This window comes from Centruroides vittatus, unplaced genomic scaffold (genome assembly GCF_030686945.1).
Source record: "Centruroides vittatus isolate TY-2023 unplaced genomic scaffold, ASM3068694v2 contig_391, whole genome shotgun sequence".
NCBI lineage: Eukaryota > Metazoa > Arthropoda > Arachnida > Scorpiones > Buthidae > Centruroides > Centruroides vittatus.
In genome coordinates, this window is record NW_027122207.1 from 685,517 (window position 1) to 704,613 (window position 19,097).

Here is a 19,097-nt window from a genome sequence, read left to right on the forward strand (position 1 = left end):
ACATCCCATGCTTCAGAATGCCGTCTCCGTCCATCAATGTTACCAGAGTATATTTCTTTTAAAATTACGATGGAATTCGTATTTAAAGTTAGTATTAAATAATTTTTAATTGAATTTCTATAAATAATCCTTATTCTTTGACAGTGTTTATAAAATATAAATGAATTAATTACAAAAATAAACCAATAAGCAAATACTTAATCCGTTTTCGGCGCTTCGGTCGCTTTCCAATGTGGCGGCTGGTTTAAAAGTCCTAATTCACAAGCGACGACAGATTTAATCGCAAATACGCCGGCCGATGCCGTCTCCGTAAGTTGGATTAAACGAAACGAAGATAAAATCTTACAGCTAACTAAATTCTAATTAAAATCTTACCTGGTGTACTGTCGGCGTCCAAAAGTCTTCTTAAAACCACTTCGGGTAGCAAAAAACACTGAGAAAAGGCAAAAAACACACCGAAAACAGGAGCAAAGAGCGCACACGTCCGTCCGGCAAGCGAAAAACGTGCAAAGTGACGCAAAATCGTGTTGCAACAATACGCGTTTCCATAGAAACATAGAAACGGCAATTGTTGCCGTTTCTATGGATATTAGAAAGCGCTTAACGAATTCGAATGCCATTGACGTAATGGATTCTTTTTGAATTTTAAGGCTAAATATCTGCATTTTTTACGTTTCTATCCCCCGAATGACGACGGATTGGGATCGAGAGACTCCCTACCGCCCTCCGCCTTCCGTTTCCATTCTCCACAAGGGGTTAGAAGCAAGATTTCCTATAATCGAACGTCATCTTTACCTCGCCACCCCCAAAACTAGAACAAATCATTCCTCTCGTTCGTCCAGTATTCTCCGATTGACCGACGGCGCAATTTTTGCTAAATTTCGTAATATTTCGTTTATCCGACGCCATTTTAAAAGCGGTTACCTGACGTCATCGGACGTTGATTATATGAAATATGCGTGTTATAGTTTAGTTACGTAAACGTTAATTAAAGTGGCTTATATATTAATTAAGCGAATTTTATGAATTTACTTGCCCTAAAGAAAATATCTTGTACGTATTCTACACCAAGGAATCAAATTATTATAGTTGTTCTTGTACGGAAATGGAGAACGGTGCCTACATGGAGCCTACTGCTCGAAACGAACGATTTAAATTTTTTATTTATAGTCAAAAAACCCGGCGATGAGTTGCGCAGCTTCCTCGGCTGTTGTGAGATTTTATTTAGAAAACAACTTTTGTGTTTTTAACTACGATATAATAAATAGAATCGTGTGTGGCGCCGTCTGTTATGTGATTTTGTTATAAAAACAATTTCTGATCTTTCTACCCCGTTTATTAATATTTTATAAAGTTCAGGAAATTTCTTAAGAGATAAATTCAATAAATATATACTTTTGTATTGGGATCAATAAATAATGGCTTTTTATTTATTATTTTTTCAAAGCTACATATATTTATAGTTGTGGATTAATTTAATAAAACATTTTATTTTTAATTTTAATTATTCAGCAGTTATTTAAATTCTGTAACTGTTAATTAGAAAAAATAACTGACTAAACGATCAAAGAAGCAATAGCATATTTGCATAGGGCGCTTTTTTTATGCAGCGCTCGAGAAGCGCTTTACAGCTAATCCTCTAAAACCCGTTTCTAAATGTCCAACGCTGCTCGTGACGTCATTTCGCTACACTTTCGCTGCATAAAAAACGCGCCCATAGTTAGTCGTATGCTGTTTTATTTTGTCAATGTGCTGTACTGTCCGAGAATTTGCACTACTTTGTACAAAGGAATGTCATGGAATTTAAAACAAAAGTTTGAGTAGGAACCCAGTATATAGTTAATCCTGCCCGTTTAATTGTCTTAATGGTTATAAATTAATAATTTATTTATTTAAAGTAATAAATTTTTAGTAAAAATAAACTATTTTTTTAATAAAATTTTTAACGAATTTCGGAAAAAGCATATTTTTCACCAGATATTTAGTTAATGTTTAATAAACTCATACTTAGTTGCAGGGCCGGATTTACCAATCCAGCGGCCCTGGGCACAAATTCGGTTGGGGCCCTTCTTTAAGAGTAGGCAAATTTGATGATTTAGAAAATTTACACAAAATACTGTACTTTCAACTAGATTTCAACTATGAAGTTGTAAATTTTATTTAAAAATAAGGTTATGGTAAACATACATATATTTTATTGTGTAAAACTAATTATTTTAATTTAATTGAAAAATACCTATGTAAAATTTTTTCCCGAAATTTTCCGATGTTTCATAGGTGTTTTCCCGGGTTTGGTTTTCTTTTCCTGTGGCTCTCGTGATTAGGCCAAACTAGGCTGTCGCAGTAATAGGAAAACAAAAAAAAAAATTATGTTTAAACATAGTTTTTTGGAGCCCCTATTTTGTGGGGGCTTTGGGCACCGGCCCCAAATGTCCCTATGTAAATCCGGCCCTGCTTAGTTGAAGTCTTTGCAGGCATATAATTTGAAATTTTATATGAAAATAGAAATACGGTAGGACCTGCTTAAGGTGATCACCCTTGGAACCAAGATAAATGGTATGATTAATCAATACTTTGTAGCCCGAGATAATTATTTTTAATGTTTCAGTTCTTAGAACATTTATCTAATGTGAAATGAATTTAGTTTCTCACGGTAGCTGTTGTTGAAGCAATTTCTGATAATGGAAAATACTACAATATGTGGGAGGCAGATGTTGACCTCTTCTTATCGACGCCACCAGGACATGTTTTGGACTTTTACCCGCCTGCGTGCTACACATATTTGACCGCCCCTATCAATGCTGATCGCGAGTAAATTCAAAACCAAGCCAACTCATGAGAGCGTACTATCGATAGTTTCATGTAGTTGATAGGGATTAAAAAATTCATTAAAATATTTGATATATATTAATGGCCGGATTGACGAGTGGTTAAGGTAGCAGCCTACCGTTCTGGGGACCCTTGATCGAATTCGTACGGGTCAAAAAAATTTTTATGTTCGGGGGTGGTCCGACCGGATATGTCGACCCCGTTTCTCAATAGTTTGCCGCGCTATTGTAGCCATGCTAAAAGAGGTCCTCTTAGTGCCTACAGGGCGGAAAAACCAAAAAAAAAAAAAAAAAAGAAAAAACAGAAGCCTAAAATGTTTAATTAATTAACTAAACTATAAATTAAATTGATATATTAAATAACTTTTTTATTCAGAAGACAATTGGCTATATTTTGGCTATTAATTTTTGTTATTACGGAGATAATGGTGTTAATTTTTCTGTAGAGGGAGTTTTGACAACGTGCAACTACGAGGCTAAATATACAATCCAGCACTTTAACGTTTAGTTAAAATTTTTGAAAACAGATTTAATATTTCATACAAGAACAACCTTTACATTAAAGTGTAATAAAAAGAAGCAAAGACAAATATTTTAATTCTAGAAGAAATATGTACTAAATAAATTCGGTAAGAAATTTTAAATAATAATTATTTTAAGTAATCCTTATCTGTTTGAAATATAAAATGGTAAAAGTCCATCCATAAAATTTTATTATTTCAGATAGCCGAGTATAATGGCACTATTGACTACAAAGTTACTTTGTCCGTCATATTTTGGATTGGTGAAAAAATCATTGGGAGTCCTCTACGATTTTCAGTTGAATCTTCAACCTTGTTTGAACGATGTCAGGATAACTACTGTTCGTCATAAACAAATATACATTGGAGGCAGAATTAGAGGAGGCGGTAGACCGACTCCACCGGGTAAAATACCACCCATGCCAAGTAAGTATGGATGGCGCCCTATACTTCCAGAGGATGGAAAATATACAATTAAACCATTACCAGTTCAAAAACTTGGTGGAAGAGATCCAGAGACAGGTATTATTAAGTTATTTTTAAAAAATATTACATTAAAAATTTTATTATGTTTATAATGTTTTCATCTCTAATATTGAGCACATTTTCTTGTCAAGCAACTAAGTAAGCAAGCATATGATGTAATTTGTTTCATATGAAACAATCTATGTCATTGGCTGTTTAAAGCAGACTCAACAGTTCTGGAGCTGTTGAGTATTTTTCTGCTGAATGCCCTCTATAGTAGAGCACTCTTTCAGAACATGTTTGGTGTTTTGATGTCAATTTGCAGCGTCTTTCATTCTACCAGAAACTGACCAATGAGGTTTTTTGTTCTGATGCGACATCACTCGTCATTTGGCAGATCCAGGTTGCTATGTAACAGCTACTGATTTGTTCAATTACGACTGTTGAGTCTGCTGAACGCAGCTATTGGTTTGCTTACTTAGCTACTTGACAAGAAAACTTGCACATTGTAGTTTGATTAAATAATATATGCCTACTGGAGTTAAACAAACATTAAAAAACATAAACAACACGTTTTTTAACAATCCAGCAAATGTTTAATTCGTTAAAAATGTTTTTAACGAATTAAACATTTGCTGGATTGTTAGAAAAGTGTTGTTTATGTCTTTTAATGTAATTTGATTGTAACTAATTAATAATTCAAAAAGTTGCCAATTTATAGTTATATTACAAGCTAACCTAACTTTCAGAGCTATAATAACCTAACCACTTGAACTTACAATATAATTACTTAATAAACTAATGCTTCTCCCACACCGGGTTGTATAAACAAAAGATAAATACCTTCTAAAACCGATAACCGGCGTGAAATATTTTCCAAAATGGCGAACGTTTTCGCTGCCCCTCCTGGGCTCTTCCTCAGGCCAATTCTTTTTTCTGGAACTGGATTCGATAATCGAACAGCGTAAATAAATGGAACGTGTTCCGTATTTAAACGATCGAGTACGTGCGGCAACCGCATGCCGTTCTAAATATTTAAATTTCTTTTATTCCGTTGGGAAAACGATGCGCACATCTTATGATAATTACGTGTGACGTTTACTGATTTACGACCTTTCTTCCAATAAAAATTGCCAAGCAGTGGAGAGATTCATTTCTTCTTTGAAATTGATGCATGTTGTTGTGCGATCGGCCTTATAATTTTCTATCTCTTCCAAAGTTCTCAGATGTTCTTGATGTTGGGTGGTGCGAATCACTTTTGCCTCATTAAAAATCGGTGTTATATCTGGGTTTGCTGCATACGTGGACAATGCTGTTGTGTATTTATAGCGGGTAATGTTGGATTTATGCTCCTTTATTCTAGTGCATAGTGGGCGTTTAGTGGACCCTATGTACAGTAATTGTTTCTGCCATCTGTCGTTCTGTAACGGGATACTATATACTCCCGGAAGTTTATACGGGTTATGTGCGTCTTTTCCATTTCTCAATAGGCTGTATATGGAAGGGTTTCTCCGATAAGCGATTTTAATTCCCTTTTTCTTCGCAATTGTGTTGTATATTGTTTTAAAGTGTGGGTTGTATGTCACCGGGGTGTATGTCACCGGGGTAAAACACAGAAAGGACCCCGCATATACTCGATCGTTTAAATACGAACACATTCCATTTATTTACGCTGTTCGATTATCGAATCCAGTTCCAGAAAAAAGAATTGGCCTGAGGAAGAGCCCAGGAGGGGCAGCGAAAACGTTCGCCATTTTGGAAAATATTTCACGCCGGTTATCGGTTTTAGAAGGTATTTATCTTTTAATTACTTAATCTAATCATCAACAAATGTCAATGATTTGAGATAGTTGGAATGGTTGAAAAAATGTAAAACACTGCTCATGGGATTTTCAGGTTTAATTCCTAATCTAGTAAATTAATTTAACAAATAGACTAAGAACACTATAAATAAAAAGATATGTTCAGATAGCATAATCACAATTGCTTGTCATTAAGTTAGGTGATATCTAGTTACAGTGTTCTCTATCTGCAACAAGATGACCAAATAAAACAATAGCTAAAAAGAGTAAACTGTCTATTTTTAAGAGGTGCACTTTTGAGCAGCCCAGATAAGCTCGTGTGTGCCACATGAGCTTATCTGGGCTGTTCTTCACCAACATCATGTTCCTGAGGAACTTATCAGTTGGGTGCAATTGCTCTACTGCAATTCAACGAGCCATGTCCATGGCATTGCTGGGACCTCAAAACCATTTCGTGTCTCTGTCGGTGTTCACCAGGGCTCCACTCGCTCCCCGTTTCTCTTCGTTGTTGTCATGGATTCCATCACATGCGACATTCAGCAACATGTACCGTATACGTTACTGTATGCTGACGGTGTGCTCCTTGCCTCCACTGCAGCAGCTCATCCAGATGTGGTGTAATCACCTTGCACAACATGGCCTCTGACTGAACCTTAGAAAGACAGAGTACTTAACAACAGACACAACTGAGCAAGGTACAATCATTGTTGATGATGTCGGCCTTCCCCGAGCTGATTTTGGGTCTGTGATCCCCACCTACAGTGACTTATACCATGAGGCGGTCGCACGCCCACTGAAGTGGTGCTCAAAAACAAGTGTGCTGTGCAACCGACGCATCAAGGACCAAATCAAGTCAAAGATTTATTGAACTGTCATCCAGCCTGTTGTGCTGGGTGCAGGCCAACTACGAAGGTCATCAACCACTACTTGCTGCTATGGAGACTAGGTTGTTGCATTGGATGAGTGGCCTTACCAAACTCAATCGAGTACCCAATGTTGACATCACAGCCCAGTTGCTGAGATCAGTGAGAAAGTGTGCGAGTGTTGCCTGTGCCTCTATGGCCGTGTGCTCCGTGCTGACGCCGATTCCATCATCCACATGGGCCTACATTTGGAGGTACCTGGGTCTCGCCTGAGGCAGCGTTGGCTGGACACACTACACCATGACCAGCTGGCCGTGGGCCTACACCCAGACTAGGTCCATGATCGAGACAAATGGAGATTCAAAATAAAATCCCAATGTGCTGATCCTGCTGTTAAGCAGGACTAAAGCCAAAGAGGAAATGAAGAGTTTATGAAAATATTGATAAAAATTTACCTTAATATTGAAATAATCTCTTTAAGATATAAATATTGTAAATTGGTTATATAATTAATTTTATTATAATTTTTTATTTTAGGGCGTGTTGTTGTAAAAACAATAGGTGGTGGTCGCAAATTAGAATTCCGATGGGTAATTTATGATCGATCAGGACCTAAAGAAGGTCCTCCATTAGAAGAAAAAGTACTTTTAATAAGAGAAGATTACTGCAGGACATCAAATATTGCATTAGTGGGTTCAGGTGATAAAATGAGATGGATACTTGCTCATGCAACTATGAAAGTGGGTGATATAATAAGGTCTTCTAGCTATATACCACGTATTCCTGGTATGTATTAAACATGATAAAATATTAATTTTTATGGTAATATCTTTGTAGATTTATAAACATATTACAGTTGTATTGGGAAATGCATTAAGAATGCATTTATTTATTTATTCTCTTTAATTAAAAATTTATTTGTGAACATTAAATCTTGAAGTCTTTTGTAATAAGATATATAGAAAAATACAGGGTGTTTCGAAACTCATGGGCAAAAATTTAAGGGGTAATAGGAAACATCTAAACAAGCAATTTTTTCCATACAGTGCATGGGCGCAGAGCAAGCGGTGAACCGCTAGACGGCACTGTAATGGAAAGCATAAAGTGTGAGTTTTCTTACACATTGTCATTTCTACTGTGGATTTCAGAAAGCATGGCGACATACAGTAATCAAGAAAAGGCAGATATGCATATCTGTTTTGTGTTTCGTTCTTTCATGTGACAGTAACGGATACCTCCTAGCGGTTCACTGCTTGCTCTCTGCCCATGCATTGTATGGTGAAAGTTGCTTATTTAGATGTTTTCTATCACCCCTTAAATTTTTGCCCATGAGTTTTGAAACACCCTGTATATATTTAAATCTGATTTTATTTCTTAAGCATATACCAATACCAACTCAAATGTGATGATGAAATTATATTAAGATTTTATATATACTGTATATACTGTAAAATAGTTTCCATATTCAATACAATGCACCCTTGCTAATTCAAATCTGCATTAATTTGAACTCTACTTAATTTGAGCCAATTTTATTTGTTTTTGTGCTAAATGTTTCAACTTAAAAAAGAAATCGTAGGTTATTTTTTTAAAACATGATTGATTTAAAAATTTAATGTATGCTGTACATTTTAACATAAATATGTATACTAAATAGAATTAAAAATTTTTAAATATATGTATTTATCTGTAGTCCTTTCTACTTCCTTTCCTTTACAGGAGGTGTTTTTGTTTTTGAAAGTCTGCAAATCTAATTTTTCTTGTTTTGAAATATTTTAGATTTTTTTTATTTCACCCAACTTAAAACATTGTTAAATGTTAATATGCTTATTTTACTGTATATTTTTAAGATATTAGACATATGCAATTTTATTATGTAAGTATTTTTTTTATGACACAATTAAAATAATGGTTTTGTTGACTACAAATGGAGTTATCCCATTTTCTAAAATGAATTATCAAAAACATAACATAAAAACAAAAATTTTGTGTTTGGATTTCAATTAAAAAGTAACTATTCTAAGATGCATTTTTAAAATATAAAATAGTAATAAAAATACAATAATTATTTTTGAGAATTTTATTATGGAAAGTTTCAGAAAAGAACTAATATAATAATAAAATATCATTTTAGGATAGATAATTTTAATAACTTATACTCATATTTTATTCTTTTTGTTTTGTTTCTGATAACATTTTTTGAAATATTCATAGTAAACATGGGATACATAAGGCAATAAACTCTTAAAGCTGTTATGTTTAACTGATGTAATATGCACACAATTTTTATATAATGGCAATAATATTATTCTATCAAAATTTCTTTACCTTTCTCATTTTGGAGAAAAATCTAGAATTCTAAGTTCTGCATTGTTTTCATTGATATATTATAAAACATTTTACATGGTGCATCTCTTAAATCTGATTCAATATAACTTTAGTCAGCCTATAATTTCTTCAGTATTTTCCTTTTTTTTTTTTTTTTTTTGCCGAGCATTATCAGTGAAACTTTAATTCAACTGAATATCATTGTATATCTAAAATAAATTGTTGAAAGTGGATCATATGACTTTCAAAGAAAAGAATCTACATAATTCAGCTTAACAGGTTTCTTGAATACAAAAATAAAAAAAACTTGTGCGGTCATTTTTTTTAATCATACTTTCCATCTGTTATATATAATAGCTGGGAAAGTAAAAATTAATTTATTATAATTATTAAAATTAACATGAGTTGGCAGCATAACCAACTACCTCTATACAAATTAATTAGTTTTTATTCATTAACTTTGTCATACAATAGCCCAATAATTTGGCAGATTGTTTGGCTTGAATTTACTATTATGACCGGAGGGCCGGGTCTCTTTGACCCCTCGTCAGGATGTGACACCACCAAGTCGGTCGAGACTCGGAAATCGCGACGCAGAGGGTTTTTCGTCGCGCGAGCAGGTTCGTTCGCGGTAGAGGTGGAGGTAGGAGAACCGAGGAAGTGAGTCACTCAAGACACCGGCTAAGTAACAAGGCTAATTTTAATAAGGGAGTATAACAAAAGTGCAATAAGACACATCGCTAATACGGATGTATTTCTAGATACGCGGAGAGAGAGGTTACAAACGATTCGCGAGTTGATAAATACCTTAGAGAGTCTTGGAGCCGGCGTCGGGTATCCTTCCAATGATACGATCCACAGAGAATCACGATTCGAAGGAACAGTTCACAAGGTAATCCGCACTATGGTCTTGGTATAAATCCACAAGGGTCTTGGTTTGGAAGATGGCGGGAAGAGTCCGGATTATTGTCCCAATAACTAAACGATGACTGACGGGTTCGTCATCGTTCGTTCGTTTTATTTTTTCACTTGGGTTTTTTCCATGAGGGTCGGGCGTCCAATACGAAATTTCTTCTAAAAGTTCCTGGTGGCATACGTCCCAAGGATGGGTCATCCTCAACGAGGAAGCAAGTTCGTGGGAAATAAGTTTTTATGGGTTTCCAACTGATCTTGTGATAAAAATGGTGGAGAAAAAAAAATTCGAAGTTTTGATTGAACACCTTCGTCCTTTCGCCCGTCACATCGCCCGGCCTTTCCAAAATCGTACTTGTTCTGAGTGAGCAAGATCGATTTTAATTACTTACAAAAAGTTTTTTTCTCTCTCTCGGGAATTTTTATTTATTGTATTAATTATATTAATTATTTCCGTCATTACTACAGTTATCGTTACAATTAATTAGTTCCGACAATATCCTGTTACCCGCAGTATGTTAAAATTCCTCTACAGCGAGGGTTTAAACAAGAATAGTGTACTCTCTCTCTCATAAAATTAAAGCACAATGACGCAACTGTTCTGCGTATATAAGATTATTTATATTACGATTATCCCGATGTAATCGTAAAATTTACTTTTCCTTTTTGGAAGGATTGTTCAAGTTGCGCAACAGTAGCTAAGCAACGGTAGTTAATGGATAATATCAGTGTTATTGGAGGTTGTGGGTGGGTTGGTTGTCCTTTTGCAACCTGGATGAGAGTATTCAACGCTTCTGTATCAGGTTAACAAAAATTTTGGAATAAAGCGTTATTCATTAAAAGTTATTTTAATGGACGATCGTCGATGATCGAAGAAATGGCACTTTACGTAGCTACGGAGGAAGAAAGGAATTATTTTAATGCGTTCATATTGAGAGGTGCCTTTTTCTGGGTTAGGCGCATTTGAATTAGGTTCAGCTCACATTGATTGAGGATGTTGGGTGTGGCGTGTGTTTTCTTTTCTTTTTAGCTTTCTCTTTTTGTTATCTTCGGTTGAGTGTTATTTCCTCCCTTTGGCGGGCTAGCCTTTCGCTTGGGGATGCGACTTCTTCTAGGAGTTGGGAGCATCCAGGGACGGTCTTCCACCAGTCCTTGACTGTGTAATGCATAGGAATGGGCTGGAGTCGTTTCTTCTGGCTCTTCTTTGGTGGTAGGTTCTATAATTCTCTCTTCACTTTCGGATTCGTCCTCTAATTCTGTTCTCGTTTCTGATTGGGGTTGAATTTCGGCGAAGATGAACTCGTCCCAAGGATCTACATGGATCATGGAGGGTTGTATGGTTGTAGGTTGTGTTACCGTTGGGCTAGGAGACTGGGTTAACTCCTGGGATCTTTCGAACTCTTGCCTAGCCGTGCAGTGTTTTAGTCGATTGGCATGTACTTGGATTTGTTTTTTTGTTTGTATGTTTTCAATGAGAAAGGTGACGGGACTTAATTTGGATATGATGCGAAATGGGCCTGACCATCTGGGTGCTAACTTTCTTTTTAACCCTTGAGCGAAGATTACTTCGTTGAGGAATACTTGGTCACCTAGCTGATAGGTCGGGATTTTATGGGTCCGGCGATGTATCTTTTGACGTTCTCTGGCTGCGGCTTCGGCATGTTCTTGTGCTAATTGATGGGCGTTAGCCATTCGAAGATGGAGCTCTGATGCAAAGTTATCTTTGACATCATATTTAGTCCGAGTCGGACGAGTGACAAGGTCAAAGGGGTATAGTGGGTCTCGTCCGTACAGCAGGAAAAATGGACTATCGTTTGTAGAGGCGTGGACGGTAGTGTTATATGCAAATAAGGCGTAAGGAATCCACTCATCCCAATCTCGTTGGTCCTTGGCTACGTAGTGGGAAATAATGTCCACAAGTGTTTTATTAAATCTTTCGACTATTCCATTACAAGCGGAGTGATAAGCTGTGGTTAGCAGTCTTTTGATATGAAGCAATTCGCACCCTTCTTTAAACATCTTTGAAATTAAATTGGGAGCTCAATCGGTAAGAAGTTGGACGGGCGTTGAATGACGTAAGACGATGTTAATAACGAAGGCTTTGGCGATAGTTTTGCTATGAATGTCGGGTAAAGGTATTGCCTCTGCATATCGGCTAAAATGGTCGACAAAGACCAAGATATATTTGTTTCCGTTAGTTGTAATAGGCAATGGGCCTATAATGTCCATGGCCGTCCGTTCAAATAGGTGAGTTAAGGGAGCGAACAGCTGTAATTCCGCTTCCGCTCGTTTGTCTTTTCTTTTGTGTATAGCGCATTGTTGACATTCTTGGCAATGAGTCCGGATATCTTTGTTCATGGTTGGCCAATAAAATAAGGTTCGAAGCTTTTGTTGCATTTTGTGGGCTCCCAAATGTCCTCCGACAGGAGTGTCATGGTAAGTATGTAAGATATATGGAATTAGGACGGATGGAATAACCAATTGTTCAAAAAAGTCTCCTCGATTGATAGGTTGTAAATGATAAAGTGCTCCTTCCTCGTCTAAGAAAAATTGCTCAGTGAGAGATGGATCTGGAGTGGGTTCGTCTTCGAGTTGTTGAATTATAGGACCCCATTTTTTGTTGTGTCTTTGTAAATCTCGGATCTGGGCCTTCGAATAGATAGGGTCGAGTTCTTCGGTCTCTAGAATTTGCCTGATAGGAATTCGGCTTAACGCATCGGCATTTCTATGGCACTCGCCAGCTTTATGTTTTACTTCGAAATCAAATTCTTGCAAGAATATAATCCAGCGGGCTATTCGAGAATTCGTACTAGAGTCTTTGTTACTCATGAGCCATCTTAATGGGCGGTGATCTGTAAGAATAACGAACTTTCTTCCGTATAAATAGGGCTTGAAATATTTGGTAGCCCAGACAACCGCAAGGCATTCTTTCTCGGTTGTACTATAATTTTTCTTGGCTTTCCGCAATATCCAACTGGCGTAAGCAATCGGCATTTCTCTTCTTTCATCCTCTTGTGATAATACTGCCCCTATGGCCCCATTAGAAGCATCTGTGGCTAACAAGAAAGGCTTGGTAAAAAAATTTGAAGTTTTGATTGAACACCTTCGTCCTTTCGCCCGTCACACTATTAACTAATTAATGGAGACTTTCGAATGAGTTGACATTAATGTTTAAATAGCAAAATGAAGACAGCACTCTGTAACTGAAACTAGTTTTAACTCATTTTTTTTTAAATTTAAATTCTCTTCTAAGGTCTATATTTTTTGCCAATTTTCAATCCCTCATGGACTATTGCCTTCCTATTTGGTCCATGGGTGCCACCTCTTTACTTGCTAGAAATATTGAGAGAACTTGATAAACTTTACCTACTTTTAAATGAGTTTAGCTTACAGACTTCAGGTAGGTTTGTTTATTAGAAGGATTGATGCTATTAAATTTTGGTAGTTAAAGATCAAGGGGTGGAGAGAGAATACAGTTTATGTGTATCTCAGGTAGAGTCAGACTTAATGATGATTTTACTCGTTATTAGCATTTACAATTTTTTTATAAAACTCATCCATACCCTCAAAATTAAGCTTTTTGCCATTTTATAATAGTCAAAAATATAAAAAGTTTTTTAATAAAATATGATAACAGATGGCACCCGGAAAGTTGAGCAACTTGTCGCTGGTTTATATATGTAACTAATTTAAACTGTTCACTACTCTGAACAACTCCATAAAATAATTACTTCTGATTAGTGAGAGTGCATTGTACAGTATACACACTGTAAATTATGAGTTCATACAAATAGATTATTTAAATACTTTGAATAACTTTCATGTTTAATAAATTTATTAAAAATAAAAATAAATATTAAGTAGGCTAAACATAGTAAATTGATAATTCTAACTTCTTATATTTGAATTAAATTAAAATCTCTAAGTACCAAATTCTAACTTTGCTTTTGTAATTATTTGACCAGATTATTTGTCTCCATTTCAACAAAACAATTAATATATTTTTTTTAATGTGAGATGTTAGGGATGTCTAATATTTCATATGTAAATTATTACACTATTTATTATCTTATTTATTTTATAGAAGTTATTGAAAAATACTTAGTTTTAATTATGATTATATTTTCACAATAATTAAATATTATACAAATAATTTGTTTTCAAAGTTGTTTTAAATTTTTTTTATAAACATTGTGATAAATAATTTAGTTGAAAAATTTATTGAATTTAATTAAAGATAATGTAAGATTTAAAAAATTAAAATATGAAAAATAATAATAATAATAATTTTTGTATATTGTTTTCTAAGTCTTATTATTTAAGGTGTTCAAATAATACAATTTTTTTATTACTTTTAAAGTACATGCAAATGATGGAGACTCACATCCATTGGGGGCTTTGCCAGTTGGAACTCGTGTCCATAATATTGAGCAGTATCCTGGAATGGGTGGAGGTTATTGTAGATCAGCTGGATCATCTGCACAGATAATTAGGAAAATAGATGACCAGGTGATAATTCAGTTACCTTCAAAACAACAATTATCACTTAAACAAGAATGTATGGCTGTTGTAGGTCAAGTCTCTAATCCAGACCATGGAAAGCAACATATTGGCAGTCCTCAGCAATTGCGATGGTTAGGCAAAAGACAAAGGTCTGGTCAGTGGCATCGTAAAGATGGATATTGTGGAAGAAAAATACATCCACCCAAACCTCTTAAAATTATTGGTTCATCACCACCTGCAAAGAATATTGAACCTTACCAATTGACTTTATAAAATCTCAATAAATTACTATTATTTGTAATTAGACTACTGTGTTCTTTTAAGCTTATAAATATTACATATTTGATATATTAATAGAGTTAATCAATTACATACTACTATTGATTTATGATTAATAAAACTTTCAAATAAATTTTTAACTCATTGAAATATACTGAATCATTGTTTATCAGATTGCAGATTCAAATCTCACTTCGGATATGAAAGTCTCTAATGAAGAGAATTCTCTCTCCATCCACAAAACATGCTCTAAACCAGGGGTCACCAAACTTTTTTCACAGTGGGCCAGATAACTGAAAGAATGACAAGTGCAGGCCGCATAACCATTTTGTTCAATATACTGAATACATAAACAATAAAGAAAACCAATATATTTATTTACCAATACACAAACGCGATCTCTGCAGCAAGCTTGTAATCACTTTTCTTAGAAACTTCATTGCAGGTACACAAAAAGTGCTCTGATATCCAAAGTTGCAAAAAGTCTCTGAATTTTTCATTTCACTGGTTTTCCTAAAAATATCACTGTCAAATGCAAAAATCAGATTGGACCAATTTTGGCATTTTTACTTACTATGTAGAAAAAATTAAAAGTAAGTAAGTTTATCTATAATCTATTCTAAGTAAAAGTACTTGTTCCCGCTAAGTAAACTTAGCGGGAACAAGTACTTTTACTTAGAATTGAGAGATTCGCATTTGAAAATGTAATGTATTACAGCATCATCTATGAATCATAACAAAGTTTCATAATTATAATGAAGTCGTATCATTATGTGTAAACATATACTAAATATTAAAAATAATTTTTATATAATTTTAAACTGTTTTGCCGACCTAACTCGCTTATAATTAAAATTTTTAAAAAGCAGGCAAATTTATAAAAAACGAAAATTAATGAAATTACTAAAAAATTAAATATGATTATCCTTTGTGTGAAACAACACTAAAACAATTTCTATAGTTATGTCTCAAAAGAAAAAAAGTTTCAATTAAAAACATTGTAATTAAGGGTTCAAAAAATGCAGGCAACTAATTAATTATTACTTATTTAATGCAACATTAAATAAGTTATAATTAAAAATATAAAACTAAATTAATACTAAATAAATAAATTGTTTAGTTTTAATTATAGTTTCATTAATACTGGCCTTTATATCAAAACCGAAATTAAAAATAAAATTAAATCAATTGAAAATTAAAACAATGCTTTTAAAAACCGTTTAAATGTAGTTTTGAAATTCAAATTTACGTTATCTCTGTGCGGTGGTAACGGAACATTTTGCTTTTAATTAATACTGTATATATACAGAAAAAATACAGAATACAGATTGCCGATCAATGGCAACCCTAATGTCACCTTATTTCCCTTAAAATGGGGACAGTTCTGACCAAGTGTAATCTCATCGCTCTGACTATACGAAAGAAACGTCCGCCATGTCTGACAATAGCGAGGTTGAAGCCGAAGTTTTAAACGCGTAAACCTGTACCTCGGACGTTCAGCACCGCTTTCCTGTAAGCCTAGAAGTTTGACAATGGCGTTTGGGAAGTCAGTGGAATCATGCTCGACATTCCAAACGCCATTGTCAAACTTCTAGGCTTACAGGAAAGCAGCGCTGAACGTCCGAAGTACACGTTTTCGCGTTTAAAACTTCGGCCCCAATCTCGCTATTATCTCGTCCCATACACACTGCTTTGTCAACATGAAAGCTCCCAGTAAACTAATACTTAATTATTAATATCATCATTTAAAAAATTTTTAATCCTCAATTGAAACAAAATTTTTTTTTAATTAAATGTGGAAGAACCGGAAATTGTGACGAGATTTGCGGGATTCCGATTACTTGTCCAATCACTAATAAAGATATTACTAAATTTCTGTAAATACATTCAAATCAGTGATTAAATCATTTTTGATGGTGATCTGTATGTAACAAAACAATATAAACTTTAAAAGTATTGTAGCTATAATTTACAAAAATCTTTAAAATAATTCCAATGCAATGAAATGATTTAATATTTAAAAAAATATACATACAGCATAATTATGCTTTTCGTATAGTTTTAATATACTGTACTGTACATATTTTTTAAAATTTAAATATATTTACCAATATAATTTCTAAATTAAAAAGATAAAACCATCCTAAAACATTAACATATACCATACAATTATGTATGCTAGACTATTAGAATTAATTGAAAGATTTTACATATATAACAGACGGAAAGTATCGCAATTGGTCAAAAAGTAACCTCCAAAGATTTTTGCGTTTGGACTCGGAACCCTGAAACGTCGAGAAATGCAAAAAAAAAAAAAAAAAAAAAAAAAAAAAATCGGCGGTAATTTCTGTTGTATGTGTGTATGGGGAGGGCACGATTTTGTTCACCCTGTTTGAAGCTTAATAACTCCCGTGCTTTTTGTCAAAATTTTCTGAAATTTTGCAGGGAGGTTGTTTATTAGGGGGATTGGTGCTATTAAATTTTGGTAGTTAAAGGTTGAGAGGATGGGGTGATAGAGGGAATCGTGTCATATCTAGAATAGGATCGGACAATGAAGATTTTACTTGTTAGAATTTGCAATTTTTTAAAATAAAATTCATCCCTAACTTCAAATTTAAGTTTTTTGCCGTTTTATAATAATAATAATGTTTTTAAATAAAATATCATAACAGATAGCGCCACGCGCAATTTTAAATGCCGGGTAAGTTAAGCAACTCTGCTGGATTTTTTTAAATTATAAATTATTTTTATTATTACTGTTTTTCAATATTTGTGCGTGCGTGTGTACATATACATATATGTATATTTAATTTCAGATATTAAATCCTATTTTAAAAAAATACTTTATCAAGAAAAAATACAAAGTAATGAAAATATTTTAAATTACTGATTTTGATTTTGTATCAATAGTAAAAGCTAAGGAAAAATGGAGTTCAAAATTTATTTATTCTGATTGAATTCATTTCTAGAAATAGAGTATTTAATTAAGTACAGCCGGTCACACTACAGAAATTTTTAATAGATTAAAGAAATCTAATTACAAAGTGATTAATGTAATACAATTTTTCGACACGATTTATTAAAAAATAATGATGATGATCTACTGTTCCGAATTTCGAATTCCAACTCCGTCTTCAAAACGTCTTTATTTATAATGAGCAATTAAGTTATTTATATTCAATGCAGCAGAAATTTTTCTATCAAGTACGAAGCAACGATGCGATTTACCGATTTCCTCTTCGCATAATTACCACTTCATATTTTAATAATTAGACTTCACCATCTCCAAAAATATGTACAGTATATATAAAAGAAAATTAATTATCAGGAGAAAGATTTTACTTTCTATTGGTGTTTAATTTAACAAACATCTAGTTCTATATTTCGATTAATATAGTATATTGTATTTTTTAAATCTATGATTTGGCATAAGATTGACTTTTTGATGTCAAGGTTAACATGCTATATTATACAGGATTCGTGAAAATACTAAAAAAAAAACTCGTTTAGTTTGGACTTCAAAGAGATTCAGTTAAATGTAATTAAAGTGTAAAATATCTTTTTTGGAAATATGTAATTATTAAAACTCAAAAACGATTTTAATCTTTTAAAATTAATTAGAGAAAATATTTTCTGAAACTTTATTCTTCTGGAAATGCATTTGGTATGTTATTTTTTCGTATCAAACGAGAAAAACGAGATAGAATAAAAGTTGCTCGCCTAAATATTTTTCTCACAAATCTGATAATTGTAAATAGGTCTATATGCTTGCAATACGATATTGTTTTCATTGTTTCTTTCATAAAGCAAACTTATGTAAAATTTATGCTTAACAATGATATTTGTATTCTTTTTATGAACATGAAATTGTATTCATAATATTTGTAATTATTTATTTGCATTTCTGTAAATGTTTTATTTATGTTCTTTAAATGATGTAATCATATAGAATACTGTATTTATTAATCAGTATTCTATATAATCTGTTATAATCTACTTGGAACTAATCTCATGGAAAGACTATGCTACAGATTGAAATAGGCTAATAGTTTATCGTAGTTTATAAATAAATACTATATTTAAACACAGACCTAAATTAATATCAATTTAAAAGGTGTCTTTAAAAATATATTTTTTAAAAAAAACTGAAATTACTGATCTTTTAAAACTCGAAATATGAAACTTTTCTAATTTTACAATTTTTTTTCTTTTATGAAATCTTTATAATTTCAATAGTTCCCGTTGAAATTATAGCGAATTTATAAAATGTCAGTTCCGTATAATTTTATTTTATTTTTTTCCATATTTAGATAAGATTATAACAATAAAGGAAAACAATAAATAAATTTGGTTCAAGGACTTTCGAAAATCTCCAGGGACGTTTTTGCTTTTTAAATAATTTTCCTGCATATAAAATGTTAACATTATTTCAGTTCAACGTCTTTTGACTAAAAGAAGTTGTAAATTATTATATTTCATTAGTGAAAAAGTATGACGTAACAGAATATCGACATTATACAAATGACATTTTTTTTTTTTTTTAAATGACACATTTTACGTAGCAGGAATGTTCAGAAGTATAAATATTTTCCTAAA

At 33.2% G+C, this 19,097-nt stretch overlaps 1 protein-coding gene across 2 annotated transcripts; it reads left to right on the forward strand.

The window, feature by feature from the left end:
- The first annotated feature begins 3,309 nt into the window (after positions 1-3,309).
- Positions 3,310-14,518, forward strand: mRpL2 (mitochondrial ribosomal protein L2). Of its 2 annotated transcripts, none has more exons than XM_067271016.1 (4): positions 3,310-3,457; positions 3,552-3,871; positions 7,017-7,265; positions 14,080-14,518. In XM_067271016.1, exons 2-4 carry the CDS (start codon positions 3,565-3,567, stop codon positions 14,493-14,495), a joined length of 972 nt encoding a protein of 323 aa, XP_067127117.1. In that variant the 5' UTR covers positions 3,310-3,457; positions 3,552-3,564; the 3' UTR covers positions 14,496-14,518. The 2 variants fall into 2 exon arrangements, with proteins under 2 accessions (XP_067127117.1, XP_067127116.1); XM_067271015.1 differs by having other exon boundaries at positions 3,556-3,871.
- Positions 14,519-19,097: the final 4,579 nt, after the last annotated feature.

Bases quoted from the DNA above. Each gene is read 5' to 3' on its own strand.
- mRpL2 (XM_067271016.1), top strand. From the start codon at position 3,565: ATGGCACTATTGACTACAAAGTTACTTTGTCCGTCATATTTTGGATTG. The intron at 3,872-7,016 runs GTATTATTAAGT...TTTTTATTTTAG, and splicing joins TGGAAGAGATCCAGAGACAG to GGCGTGTTGTTGTAAAAACA. The intron at 7,266-14,079 runs GTATGTATTAAA...TTACTTTTAAAG, and splicing joins CTATATACCACGTATTCCTG to TACATGCAAATGATGGAGAC.